Here is a 20,488-nt window from a genome sequence, read left to right on the forward strand (position 1 = left end):
AATGTAGAATCATGTAACGAGCTAATTATAACTTTGGCTACTAATGTGGTTTCTTGAGGATAAACATCTTCAAACCTTATTTGCATCATATATTTACGTTGAGCAATTTACACAGTTCATTATAAAATTATAAAATATAATTTTGTGACACTTGAATATGATTTAATTTTGTGACTATAATTTTAGTGGAAAAAACTCACTTATTTTAATGAGATGAGAATAATCATACTGAGAAAGTTATACAACTACAACTACACATATGACAGAAGTAGCCAGCTCTGTTCTAGCTTTGTTTTTATCACCATACTTTGAAAGATACATGAGACCTCTACGAGGTAGTGTTAAGTCTGCATACACAATTTTATTGAACATGTTATTATTATCGTATGGTGAAAATTTATATGATATGGACTATGATCAATTGTTCACTGTTTTCTTTTTCTTGAGAAAAACAATTTCTCATATTTGGTGTACCTATAAAAATAAGGATATTAGTAGTTTTACAAGAAATCAATAATTATTTTTTTTAAAAAAAAGTAAAAATGAATTATTTAGGGATTAAATATTTAAAAATGAAAAAAAATAATCCAATTCCTCTATTTTTGTTCCCCCTCCTATTAATTATTTTATTTCTAATGGACACAATTCCTTAAACATTTATCTGTTCCGTTGAAAATGTCTTATGGTTTGCTTTGCATCATATAATTCAAAATTGAAAAAATAGCTTTGATTTTTTAATTAATTATTTTTAAAAAATAGGAGTATTTGTTATTGAATTCCTATCCCTCTAAATAGAAATAGAAAAAAACAAAATCCTCAATTAATTCACTCTTTGTATCTACTGCTCAACCTCGTCTCTCTTGCTTCCTCTCATGGCGACCGGCGCTGCCCCCTTTTCGTTGTCAGGTACCGTCGCCGGCGATTATTTTTCTACTTCCACTTTTCCATTGATAAGAGTATTCTAGGAGATTGAATATATATATATATATATCTTTTGTGGTTTTTTTCGGATAAAATCTCGGAAATGAGTTATAGCTGCTCGAAACAAACATCGGAGGAGTGAATCTATAAATTATGAACGTTTCATTTCTTTATGTTATCTACTTTTGTTGTGTGGATCTTCGCTGTGATTATGAACTGTCAATAGTTAGGTAGGATTTATAGGAACATTGATATCGGCTTTGATGAAATTAGACTTTTTGTTTTTTGATAACTGGGCCAGAACCTCGACTAATTATATGTGATACCTGTCACCTCCCACCGGCAATAGGGGCCAAGTAACTCTGTCCACTAAAGCTAGAACAAATGCGAAGAAATCGCCTAGTGTTTTGTTTTTGCTGGGATTTGAATAAGAGATCTCATGGTGCTCAATTCACTTTATTGACCACTAGGACACACTTAAAATTTTGCTCATCTATATATTTGTTTTTAATGTTAGTTCTGTTTCTTGCAATTCGATTTGCTCGCCTCCAAGTAACTTGCTTGGCGGAGTTTAATGCAACCCTAAATTCATTCACAGTACTGAAAATTGAAAAATACTTGACGTGCATGTTGTGCAATGCATTAGAAGTACTGCAGCTGACCAGTGACTTTCTCTATTGGATTATTTCTAACTTTCTCTGTCTCTTGGTCTCGTTTTTGGAGTTTTAAAAGTTTAATTAGAGCTAATCTGATTGGAAGTATAACTCTCAAGGTTCAGAATGATAGATATGGGGTTTCTGTTTGTGACATATAGAGATGCCCACTTGTTGTTTGTCATGAGAATATGATGATTCTCATCCTTATAAGCTATGTCTCTCTTGGTGTCGTGTCCTTGCCTTGTAGTTTTAAATTGCATCTTTGGAGTTTCCTGAAGTGGTTCATCACGTACGTACTTTACTGGGAAAAGAGTTTTAAAAAATGGCATTCTTTCTTAAGTCCTTTTCTGGTAGTATTGTATGATTGATCATTGAAGAGAATGCCAAGCATCTCTGGCCATATTGGTGAAGTGACAGTGTATTAATGTGGTAACGTATCTCTGTGAACTAGGGATTGTGTTTACTTTTGGCTTGATATTGGGAGTTCCCATTTGAGATGCTTCCCTTTTCTCCCCTTCTAAATTAGGTGCAACTCATGTCAAAGCATGCGAACCTTGGTCTGCAAAGTCCTCCTCGTTTGTCAAGACACCTATGGTGACTATTCAGAGGAAATCAAACTCTCAAGGAACAAAAACCTCCAAGTTGTCTATTCGTGCAAACTACAGGTATTCCATTTTTGTATGCTTATATCCTACTCACTACTTATTAAGAAACAAATCTGTTGATGATTATTTTAATGAATTGAGACCACTTGCCGTTAATCTGGTTTGTGCTTAGTTTTTGGCTTGATGATGATTGATAAGCCCAAATATTACTAATGGCCGTTACTAGCATAATAAAGAAGAGGAGTGACTGACTAGCAAGGTTTCTTCAATTCTTCCTCTAATTTTTTCTTAAGAGTATGGTGGAGTCTCTAGAGCTGGATGAACTTTTAATACAAGCGTAATGGATGTCTTGTTCCTTCCCTTTATGATATTTATATAACTTTGCATATTCTTTGGTGCCCTGAGTTACAACCATACATATTTATTCTTTAACTTTTTAAGTTGAGTCTCTTCTCCTGTGTCCTCCTTAATTTTCATTTCCGTAAATATGTTGGGCAGCATCTGGTGCCGTTGGTTTGATTTGTAGTTACAGTTTGGCAATTTAGGGAGTAAGAGGAAAGTAAGCAACAGATTTATATTTGCAAAGTGACAAATATGATGTAACTCTTTTTGTTCGATATATTACAAACTTCTTTTTCTGTTCCCATCTGGCATAGTTGGTAGAGCTTTTTGTGTCTTAAAATTTCTGGTGTCGTCTCTACCTTGCACGTCTCAGCTATCTATTTTGTTGCTACTATATTCAACTATCGTTTAATGTTCTCATCAGTCCTTCTGATTCCTCTTTACTGAAAAGTCATGATACTTGTGGATTTAATTTCTGCCACTCTGTAATTCTTCCTCATTATTTGCTATTAACTGTTCGTGTCAGCAGACGTGATAAGATCTTTGGAGATTTGCAAGTACCAAAATGGCTTACATTCTAGACAAGATCAGTCCTTTCTTTTTTATCCTCACAGGTTCTAGTTCCTAAAGGAATAGTCTATATTATCAGCATTTGATACATCCATGAACTGCTCTCCCTAGTCGGGAATCAGAACAGATTCCTAACTGGAAAGTTGCAGCTCTCTTCTTCTCCCAACACTTCACTGCATTCTGCAGAGGTTACTTTCCATCGCTCCGTGTTTGCAAATATCTGATTAAATGTTTCCCTCTTATATCTGCTTTGATGAACCAACTTGATAGAAATCAGTAGGTGCCCCTGAGAATATATAGGTGGTCGGTGGTCTATGTTAAAAGATTGCAAATTTAGAATTGTCTCAAGACTCTTGAATCATTGGTTGCTTTCTGTGCTTCAAATGGTTAATGGAGGAAAGATTTTTTCAAGCACATAAAAGATTTTTTGGATTAGAAAACAAATGAAACTCTTTTTCAACTTTGGTATAACTCCAATAACTTCATGGAGCTTTTTTAAGCTAGCAGTCTGGTTCTTGATGAAAGGATGCTACGCTTTTTACTTTTTAAATGCACAAGTTTCCAACAATCATTGGTTGTGATATTTAATATGTGTGTCCATCAAAGTGATTTCCCCATAATCGTTGGGCTACTGCAAGTGTCGGTCATTTTCTTCAACGGAGGCATTTCCCGGGTGCTCTCATTTTTATATTAACTACCAAAGAGGGAACACTAGATTCATTTGTATAATATCATAGAGGATGATGACCGATGCATTGGGAGAAATAAGAGCTCTTGAAAGTGCAATGTGAGACAGAGTGCAGTAGGAAGAAGCTGATGATTGTGAAACTTCTGTTGGTGGCTGAACTTCAACTCGTCTTTTGAGTAGGATTCTCCAAATTTATGCCCCGTGACTTTTGTTAAGTGAGGAAAGCTTGAAGGTAATTTCAGCTTTAGAAATTAGGAGACACGAAAGATGTCACTCTTGTTGCTGGGCTCTATTAAATTTAGAAGCTTTCTCACTTTCTTTTTGTTGGTAAGTATCAAGTTTCTACTTATTCTCAGTTGAATTAGAGGAAGTTGTTTCATCCCTATCCTTAATTTTATTTGTAGTTCTTCTAAATTATTTGTAGCCTATTAAATTGTGAAGGTTTTATGATCCCGGATATGAAATTAATATGATGTTTCCTGTCTAACTTGGTAAGTGAGGGTACACTTGCTGAATGTGGCTCCTTTCAGCATATGATATTGCTGAGTCATTTTCCTCCATGCGTTTTAAGTAGTTATCCAATCATATGAAAGGATTACAATTTCTGAAGTTGTTTTCACTGATCTGTCCATGTGTGCTCAACTGGTATGTTCAATTTTGCCTGTTGAATGCAGTGATCAAAGAGATGGAGGTGGCCATGGTGGTGATTTTGTTGCTGGTTTCCTTTTAGGAGGTGCAATATTTGGAACACTTGGCTATATTTTTGCTCCACAGGTAATTTTGGTATTGTCTCTTGGTATCAACTTGATTTCTGATTCCACAACACTGATTTGCTTGTTAGGTATGGTAAACATTGTTGCCTACTTTTGCTTACTCTCGGGGTCAAAGAATTCCTGCTGAGTATGTGTGCGCCCATACTAGGATGATCCCTGAGTTTTTTTTTCCATAATGAAGCAGCTTTCTGTAATGGGGTACCAATATTCTCAAGACCAACTTATTTCCTATTCAGTAAAGAAATTCTTGCTAATTCAAAGAGTTCTCGAGTTAAAGCTACTATTTTCTTGATACAATATTGGGTTTTGGAACTTAGTTTACTCTATTTGGAAAGCTAATTTTCAACTTTACTAAACAACTTATTTGGAAATGAGTTTTCTGAATGGATTATGGCTTACATACATAGTATTATATATATGATTAATGCTTGTTCATTTCTCATCACACTTTCTTTATCACCTTAAAGATGCAACTGTATGAAATTAATATTGGTGGGTTTCCCTCAAGTGTTTTAGGATTTTGTTTGCTAACATAGTTTTCTGTTATTTTTTCACTGCCATCTGTCATTAGATACGGAGGTCATTGCTCAATGAAGATGAATATGGTTTCCGGAAAGCCAAGCGACCAATGTACTATTATGATGAAGGTTTAGAGGTGATAATGATTTTCTTGCTTTAAAGTTCTGTATCAGCTTAACACTTTTCTACTACCTGGCTGGTAGGCTAATAAATTTTGTTCTATCACTTGTTGTATGCAGAAAACTAGGCAAACTTTGAACAATAAGCTAGATCAACTGAACAGCGCCATTGACAAAGTATCTTCAGGGTTGAGAGGTGGAAACAAAATGCCTTCAGTGCCTGTTGAGAGTGATGCAGAAGAAGCTACTATGTGAGAACTGGTCTTGTTCCTCTTTATGATCAATCATAGGACTCGTCACAAAAGGAGGAAATTTGGGGATATTGAAACAGTATAAGGATCATAAAGTTTCTAGTCTTGCCAGTTATTTTATTGTCTTCTGAATCTTTTGGAGATGTTTCATCATGGAATTTTAAAGAAAAAAAGAGCAAAAATATGATTTCCAGGAAGTCGAAGACTTGTGAGTGAAAACTAGTTATTCACTTGAATAGTCCTCGAATTTTTAATTTTAATTCTTCAAGCAGCATTTGCAGATATTGAAGTTCAGTATTTAAAATGTTGAAATAGCATTTTGGTGTCCAGAAGCAAATATTTCAGCACTTGAAATGTTGAATTGATACTTGATGTCCAAGCTGTCAGGGAGCTTTTACCCATGTGGGTACTTCCCGGTGCGAATTGAAATTTAATCAGACTTCAATGTGTGTTTCAAAATCAAATATCTAAATCAAAAAAAGATATTTGATGTCCAAAAGTATTCGTGGAGGTTACAGCCTTTGGGTGTTGCCCTTCAAAGCCAATGATGAGGGATTTGGTTGTATTTGACATTAACACATAAATAGCCAAAATATTTATGTGATTTGGGACCATAATGATCCCCTGCATTATGGACCATTACATATCACGAGTCAAAATATTTGTAGTCCAATTTTCAAAAACTAGAAAAAAAAATGTTCGACTGGTAATGTTATTATGATAAATATCACATTGATTAAAACTTTGAAGTTACAGATTATTCGGTTTGAGAAAGGAATTTTAAAAATATAAAAAAGGATAAATTGAGGCAAAAAACTTCTAAATTTATCAATAATCATATTATTAGTTCATGAATGACCATGTTTCTGCCTCACCCTTGTTGATGCCCGACTAATCAAAGTTACAAAACACTTTTATAGGTATCATTCGTGTTAAGAGTCAGACTAATTTAAGGATAAAACGTTTTCTATCAAAAATTATTATAGGAGCTGAGGGTGACTCCCCCCATTCCTATCCATAAAGGACAGTTCTTTGCTAGACTATTTTGTTACTATCCAAACTGAAATAGGAAAATTAGGGATTGTAAATTGAGAAAATAAAATAAAAATTTGAAATTGAATTTCTCTCTCTCTAAGAGCAGGCATTCACTATCTTTAGGATACTTTGTTCAGAGGTATAATTCTTCATCTTTCAACTCTTAGGAGCCCTAATTTGCCCTAGTATTCCTATCAATTTGATTGAATTCTAGTAACAAAATTTAAGTGAGAATTATCATAAAGTTAATAACTTTAAGGAGGAAAAAAAGTGAATTCTCCTCTTAATTGTGTGTCTCTATCATCAGTTTGTCTGTTTCTCTTTTTTTTTTTCTTAGAGGCCTTCAAATTTCAACCATGTTTTTCATGGGGTGAAAATCTCAGATACTCAAAAAAGATAATTGAGGCATTTGCATTTTGTCCTCTTTTTTTATGTGAAAAATGTTTTGCTAAGCATTATGCTGAAGTAGCAGTGAAGAACTAATTTTGGCAGCCATATGGAGGATGATAATAAAACCACCTACAAATACAAGGTAATCTTCTTGTTCAATTTCGTTTTCCTTTTTCTTTTTCTTCTTTTTCATTTGTGTTTGATTCATATTTTTCTTTCTTGGGTTTTCTATATTATTGAGCAAAATTTCTCTAGGTTCATAGTAGTTTGCACCATTTCATTTTTCTAAGACCACAATCAAGAAATTGCTTCAGAATTATTTATTGTTAATAAAGTTGCAAACCCAAGTTGTTTAGGACTTGGTACTTGCTAATTTAGGATTTGTAGCCTAATTGATATAAGAAAATGTTTTCCAGTTTCTAGTCAAAGTAGGTTTGATACTATTATAAATAGAGGGTGTTGCTAGCTATTTTCGTGTGTAGAGAATTGTAAAAGTTCATCCAGGGATGTATTGAGATTCATGAATAAGTAAATTATTTTCCATCATTTTTGAACTGATCCATTTCCTTCAGACCACTGCGGAAAAAGAAGCAACAAAATGCTTTAAACAAGAAACCAGTGTTCTCATTGGAGAAGGCTCTATATTTTTCAGTTTTAAGTTTTCTCTTTGTTGAATATTTTCGGGTTTGCTCTACTCATTTTATTGCAATCTACCATTGGTGTTATTTACAATGATCTTGTCAAGGAACTTGGAAAAAGGTTAATAACTCTCCCACATCCAGAGGTGGAGCTAGTAAGAGGAAAGGGGGTTCAATTGAATCCTGTTTGATGAAAAATTACACTGTGCAATAGGGTAAAACTGATTACTTTTTTTTTTTTTGGTTATATATAGATTGTTGAACCCCGTGTCATATAAGAAAATTCTAATGTAGGTAAAGGGGGTTCAAAAGTTGTTTAAGTAGCAAGTTCAAATCTGAGCTATGACATTCTAATGTTTTCTGAATCCTATTATATAAATTTCTGGCTTTGCACCTGCATTCTTACTCTTAACCAAAAAGGAAATGTATGGTAGTATTAATATGATAAGATTTCCTCTAAAGAATCATTGCCAGTTCTATTGCTGGCTAAGATTGAGTAGTGTCAGGGTTTTCTTGTTCATCCTTAATATGACTGGCATATAGGAACTAACATATGTTTTCTGTCGTAATGAAATTCTTTTCCTTCTAATACTTTCTTTTAGCTGTAAAGGATTATAGATTGTCGTATGTTTTCCTAATTTTACTTGATGATCTTCTGATATATGTTCTTTTGCTTGTTTTAAGGATTATTACAAGGTTCTTGAAGTAGAATATGATGCATCAGATGAGAAGATCAGATTAAACTATAGGAAACTTGCACTGGTTAGTCATCCATATTTCATTGAGCAGCACCTGCTACAGCTCCTTTATTTTTGAGTTCTCTCTATGTCTCGTCCTCTCTCTTTGTGCAAGCTCGCATTTATTTAAGGGAGCGTGTTCCTGACTGCAGTCATATCATTCACGTTGATTGAAATGCGCAGAAGTGGCATCCTGACAAACACAAGTGTAATGATGCAGCAACCACTAAATTTCAAGAGATTAATGAAGCTTATTCGGGTAGTTATTTTAATTTTGGGCATAATAACTTCATATATCCCCTTGCCACGTGATGCTGATTATTGCTACTTGTCCTGTATGATTTAGCTAGAACTTAATTTGATCTCTCGATATTTTTACCATTGACAGTTTGACACCATGTGATGTCTTATTTTACTTAAATGTTGGGAGAAAAAATGGTTTGTATGTTGTTTGCTTGAAGTAGCTTTATATGGAATGTATTGCCAACATTTTCATTGTCCATCAATCTTTATATTGAGTTCTGATCCTGAAATCTATCTGCGTTCTATTTCAAAATTAGAAACTCGCTAGTTTTGGATGTCTAAATCCTTTTCTTTATACTTGTTGCACAATGTTTTTTAAAATTTAGACAGAAACTATCCTGGATCCCTATGTGGAGCATAACAATGTATAGTTAATGGGAGATTATCCACCGCTTACATTATGCAGTCACTAATAGCTACCAATTTACATCCATTGCAGTGTTAAGTGATCCTGATAAGAGACTTGACTATGATCTAAATGGAAACTATGAGATAAATAATTATACCTTGCCAGTAAGGACCTCCACACTTCCATCATGTTAAATTCCTTTGTTTGAATTCTGATGCTTGACTCTGCATTCTGACTACTTGGTGTTCAAAAACAGGAATATCTAGCCAGATTCAAAGGGATGATTCTTACCTGTAATGGGCTTGGTATGAGTCAGGATTCAGTCTGGTGAGTGTTTAGTTCAGATTACTTAATTGAATTAATCAATTGGCTCTAAACAATCTGCTGACCCTGAAGGAAAAGAAACTTGGACAGATTTTTGAAGGACAACACTTATTTATACTGTGATAATTTTGTTCTCTCCTTATAAAGAAGCAATATTACCATTTTCCTTAGGGGACTGGAGGAGGGGTATTTGATGAATTTCGTTAGTGTGGAATTTAGCAGTTCTCCTAATTTATTATCTTGTTATGCTGCTTTCCAATTTTCATTATGTGTTGAGGTGTTCCGGTATATCCTAAAATTCTCTGATAGATTTGGTGAAACTTCTGAGGGTGTAACAACTCACACACACATTTTCAGACAAATTCTTCCTCGTCTTCCTATGTATTTTTTTTAATGAATGGGAAGTGTTTATATACGTGAAGCAGAGTTGTTAGCTCCGTGGAAAAGTCATCCATCTAGATAGACTGCATTCTCTCCTTGGTGGTCTTTAGCATAGTAATAGCATTCCAAAATAGATACTTGAAACGAGTTATCCATGACGACTTCATCAAAAACTTAAGCATTTGACCTGCTTCTGATGCTCTTTTGTTTGGATAAAAGTTGCTTACTTCTTGGATTTCCAAAAAGATAACTTGTGTGTTTACTGCACCACATTTAGAAATATGAGATAATCGAGCAATGTTCTGCATATGTAATAAAACCTAAATTTAGTATTGATTTATGATGTAGCATATCAAACGGTAACTTTGCTGTTGACTTGTTAATCAATTAAAAATGAATTGAGAATCGATTCTAATCCTTTAGTACTTTCATGTCAACACTCTAACAGTGAATTAACCATGCAGGTCAGAGCAATTAACAGAATTTAACAAGTTGACAGACAAATGAAAGTTGGTAGTCATCTTTTTTCTCGTCTTCACATTCATCGTCTTTCCTATGGTACCCTGTTTACCCCTCCCAGATGTTTATGGTAGTAACCTTCTGTTATCAATGAGAATCATGTCCTAAACTTGAACATTCATCATCTCGCTCGAAGGTTATCCAGAGCAACCATGTTGTATGTTAACTGAACAGGATATCTGTTACCAAATATGTCTATGCAACTCAGACAATTTTTACAGTGATCATGATTTTGGTATTTACTGAGACCTCTTGTAAAATGTAGGTCTGCAACAAGGTTGTATCAATTCACATGTAATATTGAAGATTGAATCTCACAGAAGTTGACATATTAACAAAAATTGATGCCAGAAGCTACTACTTTTTAGTATATAGAAAGTCTCATCTTTATTCTTCTTTCCTCAAGAGTCGCAGATAAAATGCAGTCTTTAATAGTATATGTTACTTCTTCGAAAGGAGTTGTGTTAGCTTCAGTCACTCGAATTTTCGATACTCTTTTTATTTCTCATTAAATGAATGACATTTTCTTCTAGAAAATTTACCTCACCTCTAAGGTAAAGGCGGTCTCTGCGTACACTTTATACTTCTTAGATCCTACTTTGTGGGACTATATTGGGTATGTTGTTATTGATGTTGTACTTCTCATTAAATGAATGACATTTTCTTATGGAAATCTTAGCTATTTTTAGCAATATATTGAGAAATCTCAATGTTATTATTCGTCCATAGGTCAAATTGAATATGTAGTTATTGAAATAATTGTTGGAGACTCAAATAATGAATATGTAAGCATTGATAATTTGATAACATAACTTATAGACCTCTTCTAATGTCTCTCCCCCACCCCATCCCTAAACTCCCCACCCCCACCCCTAGCACCCCCTTCACCATCTTCACGCTCATTTTTTTCTAAATTATATATAAATATTTTTACGGTAATATTTTTTGTTTACTTACCATTAAATAAATAAATAACTTAAAAACATTTTCCATCCTACCAAACGCATGTGTGATAGCTTAATATAATTTCAAACTTGATCTTACATCTTACCAACTATCTTAATTTTTCAAATTTCCATTCAGTTACGCTATAAACTTTTACTCTGTCAAACTCAATATAATATTTTATTCAAACATTTGCTCTTAATTAAAATCAGCCGCCAATGCCAATTTGCTTCTACTTAATTAGGATATACAGTAATGCTATTTTTGGAAGATAGCAGTTAGATTCAGATTTCCTCCATATCAAATAATCAACTTATATTGCATGATAGAAGGTAGTAGATCAATAAAATAGTCGATGTGTGCACAAGAGCTGAGATAGAAGTCTGGCAGATTGTCATTATGAGTTTGATCGAATTCAATAACTTTTGTTCAAATAATTTATCTATTTATATCAAATTTTTCTATTAAATACGTACACATATTGAAGTTAGAACTCAAATTTCATTTAACGCACAAGCTAGTCTGAACACAAAACGGATTATTGTTACAAATTAGTGTACACATCTGCTTGGTAAATAGGACAAGAGATTCCAAAAATAGAGATAACGTACCGTACATATCCTTTGCTCTTTTATTAAGCTGCCATTTTACAGACATTGCTGACCAAACTTTTGAGTGTTTTATACAATTTTATTGCTTTAAGTTAGGATGACTTAATTAATGTCTAATTTACTAGCTTAAGTAACAAACTCCCCTCCCTTAGTATATTAACTTGGGCTACCCTTTTTTTTAATTATAAATTCGATAGTTGGTGAAAAAAAAAGTAGTTGCAAAATTTGACCCAATATTGTATTTACGATACATAGCGCTATAATTTTAAAAAGTTATGAAACGTTGCTGCATTTTGGATTTTGTAGCAAATACATAATAAACATACATATTAATACAATATGTTTTGGTACAACTATTTTGCGCGATTTCAACTAATACAATTGATATTTGTTTTAATACAACTTTTTTGCTAATACAATTGATACAATTCTTTTGCTTGATATAATAATTATAGCTATATTTCGTAAATATAGAAATTAAAACTATATTTCGTAATCAAGCTCTAAACTATAGCTATTTATCATTTTTTGTTCTTTAATTACTTTATCCCTTTTACATTTTCAAGGCATCAACCTATTAAGGATAACTTGGGATATTTAACAAATGAAAATAGTTTCTATTTAGTTAAAACATCGCTAGCTATATTGCCAATGATTCATATAATTGATTTTAATTTACTATTACTCAATAACAAGACAATTATTATTATTGTTGTTATTGTTCTTGTGTCAGCTATGCAAATTGCACCCAGGCATGACATCATCGTATTATTTTTTTGTGTTAATTTTTATTTAAACCAAATAAAGTATTTTTTTTATATATTACTAACAATAACATATATATATAGAGAGAGAGATACAAAAAATGTCATTATCAGTTAAGGGTCAAACCTAAACTGAAATGCATCTAACAAATATATTAATTTGACCTTTTGCAACAATTTAATTCTTCTTGAATCTGTTGCACTGTGTGTGATGCAACACCATATAAAATTTGGTGCCTGTTAAATCCCTCTACTTCAATTTTCTACTCCTCTTTTTAAATTTGTCCCCTCTTGTGCACGCTATTATGTCATTGGCCTGATATTAGACGGATCTAACTGGTAATCTATAGATTTGCGTCAATCTAACAAATTTTAGGTATATCTCAATATGCATTAAGAAATTTATTAGATATAATTGTGAATCATTTTATTGAGATCGTTATGACTTTCAAATAGACTATGTCATATATGTTTGCTTTTCGTGCGATATTTGCCACTTTAATCTGATAATATTGCTTTCAATGGAGTATCAGTCTAATCACTCAATAAATTCCGTTGTGAAGTGCCTTTGGTATATTTGTATGTTTTGTAGCTATGACTTTGTCCCTTCTTCAATAAAATCGAAAAAATCGAAGCCAACTAAGTGTTATATTAATTATATATGTCAAACATTGACTTAGAGGTTTTTACTAGGCAGGGGACAGAATAAAAGTCTCACTACTAATTTTTAATTTTAAGTAGGTAGCCGTGATTAAGAATAAATGTTACTATATTAGTGATTTGCATCATCTCATAATGAGAATTAATTACACACTAATTATTTACTTAAAGAATAGTGATTGACTCACAAAAAAAAGAATCATTGTAAGGTTTAGCATTTTTGAATATTTGATTATTAATTGTCTCTTGAGAGGGTTTAAGAGTCACTCTGAGTGTTAATTTCCCACGTTAAATTAAGATATATCATCAATAATATATTTAGGTAATTTGATAAATGGGGTTTTAAAAAAAGTGATGAATATGCTGTCTTATTTTTACCTCTAAAGATAGAGAAGCTATTTTTGATAAATATCAATAAAGATACAAAAATTAAAATATAACAGGTTTCAAACTTCAATAAAGAGAGTTAAAACTAGGTTTACAAAGCCAAATATAAATGTAATGATTTGTTTTAATCACAAACTTACTTGAGTTACTAATTTGGATTCAGTACTAATTGACTAGACTAATTTGAATTCAATACCAATTAACTTGACTAATTCGAATTCAATACTAATTTAACTTTGATAAATTTGGATTCAATATTTATTTGATCCTATTAATTTGAATTAACCCTGAGAAAGCTCACTAAAAGGTAAAAGCTCTCCATCACGTGTTTGATGACTTCTAATGAATCAATTATAGAACAAATATTTTCAGAATTTTTATTGTCTTTTTACGACTTAGAATAAGTTTTCTATTTTTTTTATTAGCTTGACACCTACTTTAAAATCATCGAAAAAGTACCATAAGAAGTTGAGACATTCTAGCGGCACTATTTGGTTGTATAACAATGAATTATAGAAATTTGAACAGAGCAACATGATTAATTTCTGATTAATGGATAGATTTAATTCCAACATTGTGGACCTTAAATAGTGTATTAGATCCAATATTATTGGAAACTATTTTACCTTCTCATTCAAAGAAAGATTAAGTTATAGATAGATCATAAAATTTGACCGGATTATAAATTATAATTTTTAAATATTTTTAAGTTCCTAAAAATGAGTATTTTCAGAAAAATTTTACTTTCACTCACATTTAAAGTTATTTCAGCTTCTCGTTCATAGAGATATTTATGGAACTAACATTTAGCCATAAATTTTGAAGATCTACCTATAAATAAATGTTTGACCATAAAATTTGACTAGATTTGGTCTTCAAATATTTTCACGTTCCAAAAAACTAATCTGAAAAAACTCAGAAATTTCACAACTTTAAACTTTTTCCAAATAAAATACATATCCGAGCTAGAGGTGTGCAAAAACCAAACTGAAAAAATATTATTGGGTCATTGCTATTAAGGTTATTGGATTAATGGATTTTTAATGGTTTTATAAAAAAAAAATATTGGATTATCGAATCGATATCGACTTTTAATATTGGATAAATCGATAACTCATTAAAACGATAGTAAGTTACTACTATACCCTTCATAAATATTAAATATTAATAATTTAACATAACTAGACACTATATCAATATAACATGTTATTGTAGCCTTCATACTATATCTACTCTTATTGATGTAATTTCTCATTATATTTCTTGTTCCATTATATTAAAGCATTTAAAGTTGATTTGCTTGTACCACTGTATCGTGTCAAATTATTAGAGAAGTGAGAAATCATAGTATTTATTTTATGAGCATTTATCTTATTGATATGTTACATGAAACCGAATCAAACCGATAGAGGTATATAATTCCGAGCATAACACCAAATCCATATACATAAAAATTGTAGTTTCATATGCAGCAAATGTAGTCAATAATTACAAATCAGATCAAATCATTTGCTTTTGCAATTTTGCAGAAAGACAGAAAACAAATCTGTCAAACATTCAGCACCAACATCTATGATCTAATAATAACAAACTTATTTTCAGCATCAGATCATTAACACAAACATATTAACCCTTAATTAATCATAATTTCTTCCTAATTAATCATGAAACTTCAAAAATCAAACCCAAATTTTCAATGGTTAACAACATTGACTGGAAGAGGAGGAGAAGGAACAGGAAGATTTTTGTTGCAACAACAAGAATTAGGGTTAGAAGAAATGAAAATCCCAATTTGCTCCAAAAATGTTAAATGTTGTGGCCTATCTTTACGCTTCACATACCCTTTCGCCTCTTTCTCTGTATAACATCTGAAACCCTTCTCTCCGTTTCTCTTCCACAGCGCCTCCGCGTAGTTTCTGTGTGCATAATACGCTTCCACCTCCATTGTCTTCCCCGATTCTGATTCTGATTCTTCATCGGGCCGGATTTTGATTGGCAGCCTCTCGTAATGGGCCCGGGTAATTCCTTCTAATTCATCCATACGGATCAATCCGCGAGCGGAAACGGCGTAAAGCTCGCCGCGGACGTGTTCGCCGGAGCCGGGGAAATTGAGGAGGAAGGGAACACGGTAAGGACCGCATACGAGGGGGAGACGATCGACGGTTTGGTAAACGCCGAGGAAAGAAGCATCGCCGGCGGCTATCATGTCTTGTAAGAGAACGTGATTTGAAAATCCTCTTTTGAGTGTTCCATAGGTGAAAATAATGGTGGGTTTCTCTGTACCTTCAGTCACCATTGTTACTAAAAGTTCAGAGAAATATCAAAAATTGAAAATTGAAAGCCAAAAGAAAAAACAGAGGAAGAAGAAGATGAAGAGGAAATTGAGGAGAAGAGTTGTTTGGTTTTGGAGAATAAAAAGAGCAGAGGAAAGGGGCTCACTAAAAGTAAAAAAATAAAAATTAATTAATTAATATGTGAAGAATAATAAAAGAAAAGAAAAATGGGAACTATGAAATTTTGACCATCTATAGTGAGTAGTGACCACCACCATCCAATATTCATAAAAAAAGAAAAAAAAATTTGGATGGTTGTGAGAGAAACAATGGGGAATTGAAAATTTTGAGGGTGGAGAAGAGTCCTAACAATATCAAATTCTACACCATCAATCATTTATTTATTTATTTATCTACAATAATTTTATATATTATTTATACTCCACGATTGTTTTTTGGTTGTCATGGTTTTCTTTTTAAAAGTATTTTTCATCATATTTCTACATAGTTTTTGAATATATGAAATTTTATTTTAAAATATTGAGTTAATGTAATCTAATTTAGCTTTGAAACTTAGTCAAATTGATGTCGAAAAACACAACATGACAACTAAAAAGGAATGGATGAAGTATTTCATATATGATGCATGTGACGAGTGTTACTTGTTCAGTTTTATATAAGTTTAAATATTTATTTGTGTATATCCAAAATTTAAGGTCATAAATATCAAATAAAATTAAGTTAAAGTGCATATTTATATATTTTGACGCTTAAATATATGTAGCAAGTTTAGGCTTAAGTTTGTCATGATATTTACTTTAGATACTTGAATTAAATTTTGTTTTAATTGAACACACCTCAATTATTAATAAAGTATTTTAATTAGATACTTTTGATTCAAATTTTAAAAAACATATTAATTGTATTTTCATTAAATAGTTAACTTAATTACATAAAATATGTCATTTTCGTAATTATACCGTATCAACCTTACTGACCACTAAATCACATTCTTAAATACATAAATAAACCTTAAAACACGCAAATTCAAATTTAACTCTAACCCCAAAGTATTTATTAATCATCTCACAATGTGATATACTAGGAGTTAACGAATAATAAAAAATATGATAAGGACCTAGTTTTTTTTGTTTTTTTTTTTAAGATTGATTTTCCCTATGTGTTTTTGGACCTTGGAATTCAGAGATTTTTAATGGCTAAAATTCAGGTAAAATAGACAAATTATTCATGTTCACATCTTTAAATCTTAATTATTCATCTGATTTTACAGATTTTCAGGATCTTAATAAACAATTCGATTTAGGCAAAATCCAAGTAAGTTACAAAAGTTAACTTTTATTAAAATGTTTTTATAGGTTTGAATTGTCGCGCTTTTGATTCAATCGATTTTGAAAAGACCAATTAATTTTGAATGCGAGTAGAATCAAACCCCTTATTACAACTTTACTGATTGATTCTTTAACTAGTTGATCGGACCTTCATTTACTCTTGTCTAACTTTTATTCTGATCAAATTTTATTTTAATTTTTGTGATATTTCGTTGAGTATATTAAAATTTAAATTAATTAAAACGTGCATTTTTAATCTTTTTACATAAGAAATACATTATATTTAAATCATTTTAAAACTATACTCCCACGTGCAAAAATACATGATAAAATTACGTGTACTAGATCTTTATAGTTCAATCCTTCTACGAGACACGCACATAACAAGGGCTTAGTATATCAACCTTCATTTTTATTTTCCAAAATATATTATAATAATACAAATTTAACATTTAAGTCCTAAATTGTTTTTAAAAGATGATTTAATTTGCACATATTAGTTATTCCTTTCTTTCACTTTTATTTGACTCGTTTCATTTTACGAAAATAAAACTTAATTAAATTAGATTAAATTTAATATTTCAAATGTAGATGTTTAAAAACTATACTAAAATAATTATAACTTGATTTTTTCNATTCAAATTTAACTCTAAACCCAAAGTATTTATTAATCATCTCACAATGTGATATACTAGGAGTTAACGAATAATAAAAAATATGATAAGGACCTAGTCTTTTTTTCTTTTTTTTAAGATTGATTTTCCCTATGTGTTTTTGGACCTTGGAATTCGGAGATTTTTAATGGCTAAAATTCAGGTAAAATAGACAAATTATTCATGTTCACATCTTTAAATCTTTAATTGTTCATCTGATTTTACAGATTTTCAGGATCTTAATAAACAATTCGATTTAGGAAAAATCCAAGTAAGTTACAAAAGTTAACTTTTATTAAAATGTTTTTTAAGGTTTGAATTATCGCATTTTTTATTCAATTGATTTTGAAAAGACCAATTAATTTTGAATGCGAGTAGAATTAAACCCCTTAATATAACTTTACTGGTTGATTCTTTAACATTAGTTGATCGAACCTTCATTTACTCTTGTCTAAGTTTTATTCTGATCAAATTTTAATTTTAATTTTTGTGATATTTCGTTGAGTATATTAAAATTTAAATTAAATAAAATGTGTATTTTTAATCTTTTTACATAAGAAATATATTATATTTAAATCATTTTAAAACTATACTCCCACGTGCAAAAATACATGATAAAATTATGTGTACTAGATCTTTGTAGTTCAATCCTTCTACGAGACACGCGCATAGCAAGGGCTTAGTATATCAACCTTCATTTTTTTTTCTAAAATATATTATAATAATACAAATTTAACATTTAAGTCCTAAATTGTTTTTAAAAAGATGATTTAATTTGCACATATTAGTTATTCCTTTCTTTCACTTTTATTTGACTCATTTCGTTTTACGAGAATTAATTTCGCTAATCCTTAAAACTTAATTAAATTAGATTAAATTCAATATTTCAAATGTAGATGTTTAAAAACTATACTAAATTAATTATAACTTGATTTTTTCATATTAATATGTTGAAAATATATTTTATAATATTATTCAAAGATCATGTAATTTAACTAACGAGAAACTTAACATGACAAGTAAAACTAAATGGAAGGCAGTAGTTACTTTCTCCGTCCCATTTTATATGTAACCTTTTTACTTTGCATTTGCATTAAGAAATGATGTAACTTTACCCTTCTACCCTTATTTAATGTTTTCTTAAGTCAACTTTATTAATAAATGACAAGATTAATTAACTATCTATCAAGGATATAATAGGCAAAATATGGTAATTTATACATAAATTTTATAAAATGACAAGTATTATGGTCTAACTATTTATAGAAACGAATGACATAAAATGGGACGGAAGGAGTAATTATTTAAATCAAATATTACATAGATCGAAATGAAATTTATGTCCCTTCGATAATATCCATAAAACCAACAATATTTGTTATAGTTTCATGAAATACCCATCATTAAAGGTAAGCGGTCGATTTGCAAACTCAATACTCCCTCATAAGTACAACTTTGTAAGTAGTACTACAAGTTATTTCCTAGAAAATATAAAAATTTATTAAAAACAATAATAAATGTAAAAAAATAAATTAAACATTTATTTTGAACAATGAAAAAAATTATAAAAATTCCCTTAGGGTAAAACAGAAAGAATATTTTAAAATTCAATTTTAATAACTTGATAATTAAAATATTAGAAGTAGATATTAAACTTAATATTTAATCTAGCATGATAATTTTCGATTCAATTTTGCCCGCTATATCCCTACCATATGTAAAGTTGAAGGATTTGCTTGTGCTCACAACATTATTTTTTATAAAAAAAAAAAAGAAAAAAAGGAATCTTGTGAGGGACAGCTGTCTCTGCCCAAAGAAAAATCACTGTGTCAGTCATATTTGGTTATTCATACTCGCACGGCTTTTGTACTTTTATTAGTACCTCACCCATTCTTTTGTCCCTTTTTACTTTTTCCCTTACATTTTTCTTTTGGCGAAATTACGCGGCAAATAATTAACTACTCCCTCCGTCCCTTTTTAGTTGTCCACATTAGAAATGGCACACAGATTAAGGCAACAATGATTAGCACATTGAAGTTACAATTTTACCCTTATGACAACTTTTCACTTCAAAATTATAACCACTTATTTGAATTCAAGTGAAATAAATTGGAGGGAAACAACATACACTTTTACAATTTTCAAGAAGTGTAAATAAGGGTATAATAGGAAAAAATTTGTTGTTCTTTCTTGATTTGTCAAAATGGACAACTAAATATGGACAACTAAAAAAGGAAATATGGACAAGTAAATAGGGACGGAGGGAGTATTTAACATAATTATAATTTATCCTAATTATAATTTGTGACCTATTTTTAGTAATATTATGCAGTTTAGTTTTTTAGTTTTGTATAATTTACACATTTGTATAATTCAAAATTTGTATAATATAATTTATATATTTTTTGTATAATACAATTTGTATAACTGTTTAGACTTCAGATGTTTATAATTGTATAAATTTATTATTTCAAGTTTATACAAATTTACCTGCGAATTATATAAATATACCCGTGAATTATACAAACCTACGAATTATACTAACCTACGAATTATATAAACCCGCAAATTATATAAACAAGACAACTTAAACTGTAGCTACAACCCGTAAATATGCAAACTATAACTATGAAACATAATTAAGTTTATAATAATGGCTATTTGTGAAAGTTTCCTTTTTATTTTTTTTAGCCTTACCTTTTTTCAACTTTTGCGATGTAAATTAT

General features: G+C 30.8%; 3 protein-coding genes across 4 annotated transcripts; 2 read left to right on the forward strand and 1 right to left on the reverse strand.

Moving 5' to 3' along the window:
* Nucleotides 1-752: 752 nt before the first annotated feature.
* LOC125859615 (uncharacterized) lies at nucleotides 753-5,758 on the forward strand. The gene is made up of 5 exons (XM_049539398.1): nucleotides 753-906; nucleotides 2,104-2,242; nucleotides 4,457-4,556; nucleotides 5,127-5,210; nucleotides 5,314-5,758. The coding sequence occupies exons 1-5, from the start codon at nucleotides 873-875 to the stop codon at nucleotides 5,446-5,448; spliced, it is 492 nt and encodes a 163-aa protein (XP_049395355.1). The 5' UTR covers nucleotides 753-872; the 3' UTR covers nucleotides 5,449-5,758.
* An 859-nt stretch (nucleotides 5,759-6,617) lies between these two features.
* On the forward strand, nucleotides 6,618-10,519 carry LOC125859616 (uncharacterized). Of its 2 annotated transcripts, XM_049539399.1 has the most exons (6): nucleotides 6,618-7,011; nucleotides 8,192-8,269; nucleotides 8,428-8,503; nucleotides 8,987-9,060; nucleotides 9,153-9,223; nucleotides 10,066-10,519. In XM_049539399.1, the coding sequence occupies exons 1-6, from the start codon at nucleotides 6,976-6,978 to the stop codon at nucleotides 10,106-10,108; spliced, it is 378 nt and encodes a 125-aa protein (XP_049395356.1). In that variant the 5' UTR covers nucleotides 6,618-6,975; the 3' UTR covers nucleotides 10,109-10,519. The 2 variants fall into 2 exon arrangements, 1 of the variants encoding a protein (XP_049395356.1); XR_007445782.1 differs by lacking the exon at nucleotides 10,066-10,519 and having other exon boundaries at nucleotides 6,945-7,011; nucleotides 8,397-8,503; nucleotides 9,153-9,228.
* Nucleotides 10,520-14,931: 4,412 nt separating this feature from the next.
* On the reverse strand, nucleotides 14,932-15,877 carry LOC125860818 (putative gamma-glutamylcyclotransferase At3g02910). Its single transcript, XM_049540842.1, has one exon. The coding sequence runs from the start codon at nucleotides 15,781-15,783 to the stop codon at nucleotides 15,181-15,183; it is 603 nt and encodes a 200-aa protein (XP_049396799.1). The 5' UTR covers nucleotides 15,784-15,877; the 3' UTR covers nucleotides 14,932-15,180.
* Between the last annotated feature and the right edge of the window lie 4,611 nt (nucleotides 15,878-20,488).

The sequence above is a fragment of the Solanum stenotomum genome, chromosome 3, assembly GCF_019186545.1.
Source record: "Solanum stenotomum isolate F172 chromosome 3, ASM1918654v1, whole genome shotgun sequence".
NCBI classification, from domain to species: Eukaryota; Viridiplantae; Streptophyta; class Magnoliopsida; order Solanales; family Solanaceae; genus Solanum; species Solanum stenotomum.

What these genes read in the sequence shown, in the direction of transcription:
- LOC125859615 (XM_049539398.1), top strand. Translation starts at nt 873, where the DNA reads ATGGCGACCGGCGCTGCCCCCTTTTCGTTGTCAG. An exon ending in TCTATTCGTGCAAACTACAG is followed by an intron (nt 2,243 to 4,456) that starts GTATTCCATTTT and finishes TGTTGAATGCAG; the next exon opens with TGATCAAAGAGATGGAGGTG. An exon ending in ATTATGATGAAGGTTTAGAG is followed by an intron (nt 5,211 to 5,313) that starts GTGATAATGATT and finishes TGTTGTATGCAG; the next exon opens with AAAACTAGGCAAACTTTGAA.
- LOC125859616 (XM_049539399.1), top strand. Translation starts at nt 6,976, where the DNA reads ATGGAGGATGATAATAAAACCACCTACAAATACAAG. An exon ending in GATTAATGAAGCTTATTCGG is followed by an intron (nt 8,504 to 8,986) that starts GTAGTTATTTTA and finishes CATCCATTGCAG; the next exon opens with TGTTAAGTGATCCTGATAAG. An exon ending in TAAATAATTATACCTTGCCA is followed by an intron (nt 9,061 to 9,152) that starts GTAAGGACCTCC and finishes GTTCAAAAACAG; the next exon opens with GAATATCTAGCCAGATTCAA.
- LOC125860818 (XM_049540842.1), bottom strand. Translation starts at nt 15,783, where the DNA reads ATGGTGACTGAAGGTACAGAGAAACCCACCATTATTTTCACCTATGGA.